This window comes from Ciona intestinalis, unplaced genomic scaffold, assembly GCF_000224145.3.
Source record: "Ciona intestinalis unplaced genomic scaffold, KH HT000619.1, whole genome shotgun sequence".
In the NCBI taxonomy this organism is placed as follows: domain Eukaryota; kingdom Metazoa; phylum Chordata; class Ascidiacea; order Phlebobranchia; family Cionidae; genus Ciona; species Ciona intestinalis.
This window is the reverse complement of record NW_004190940.1, coordinates 5520-6503: the sequence shown is the minus strand read 5'-3', so window position 1 is coordinate 6503 and position 984 is coordinate 5520. Positions and strand designations below refer to the sequence as shown.

The window sequence follows — 984 nt, the reverse complement described above, 5'->3', positions numbered from 1 at the left end:
CTTATATATATCATAAATATTCCTTTAAATAAACAAATTGACATTAAAAAGCTTGTGTACCATATTTTAGAGATAAAGAACGCTTGTGGTCCCCCTGTTGTGCCAGCAAACAGCCATTTAACCAGAGAAGATTGGAGTATTGGGGGTGATGGGGCAACTATAAACTGTAACCCAGGTTATGGCTTGTCAGCAGACCCCATGTTTAGAAACATCACTCTCACTTGCTTTAGTGCAGGAGGTGTCAATGTATGGGAACCAGATTCATTTTTATTACAATGCTTGCGTAAGTATATTGTGCTTTGGCATTATTGATTCAAATATCTTGAAACTAAACATTACGGTTATAAACCGCAATATGTTTTCCATCATTGTAAACTTGTATTTTTTTCCACAGGATTATCATGTCCTGACCCACCATTTAAAGCCCACGGTTCAGTTGTCACATCACCTGCAGGAATATTATCTGGAGATTATAAATTTAGTGATAAAGTAACTATAACTTGTGATTATGGTTATGCATTCGGTGGGAAGCCTGGTGCCAAAGTTCAAGAATTTAAATGTGGCACTGAACAGTTATGGGAACCGGATGCAACTAAATTCAACTGCTTAAGTGAGTTGTGGGTGAAATACTTGAACTAGTTTGAATTTAGCAAGTTCTATTTCAGAAATTAAATGTGAGAAACCAATACATTTGGCCAATTCTAAACTCACATACAATGAGTCAACAGAACACGTCTTGTACCACTGTGATCCTGGATATTGGATCTCACGTGGTGTGCATAACATCACTGGCTTTATGTGCAATGAGAGTGGTCTTTGGGATCCTGATCCTGTTTCTATTGTCTTCTGCATACGTACGTTGAAACCAATCAAAATAATTGTCTGTGGTTTAATTTAAATGCTTTTTAAAATTTAAATAAAAAACATTAATAAATTCCCCTTAACAATGTTTTCTTTTAAATTGTAAAACTGTTTCAGTAATAT

At 35.3% G+C, this 984-nt stretch overlaps 1 protein-coding gene across 1 annotated transcript in view; it reads left to right on the top strand.

Annotated features, from left to right (window-relative positions):
- Positions 1-70: 70 nt before the first annotated feature.
- LOC113475488 (sushi, von Willebrand factor type A, EGF and pentraxin domain-containing protein 1-like) overlaps positions 71-984 on the top strand; it is a gene marked incomplete at both ends in the record, with an annotated part of 6392 nt that continues 5478 nt past the window's right edge. The window contains 3 exons of the mRNA XM_026839666.1: positions 71-283; positions 395-610; positions 666-880. Of these exons, the coding sequence (XP_026695467.1) occupies positions 71-283; positions 395-610; positions 666-880 (644 nt within the window). The remainder of the gene's footprint in view (positions 284-394; positions 611-665; positions 881-984) is intronic.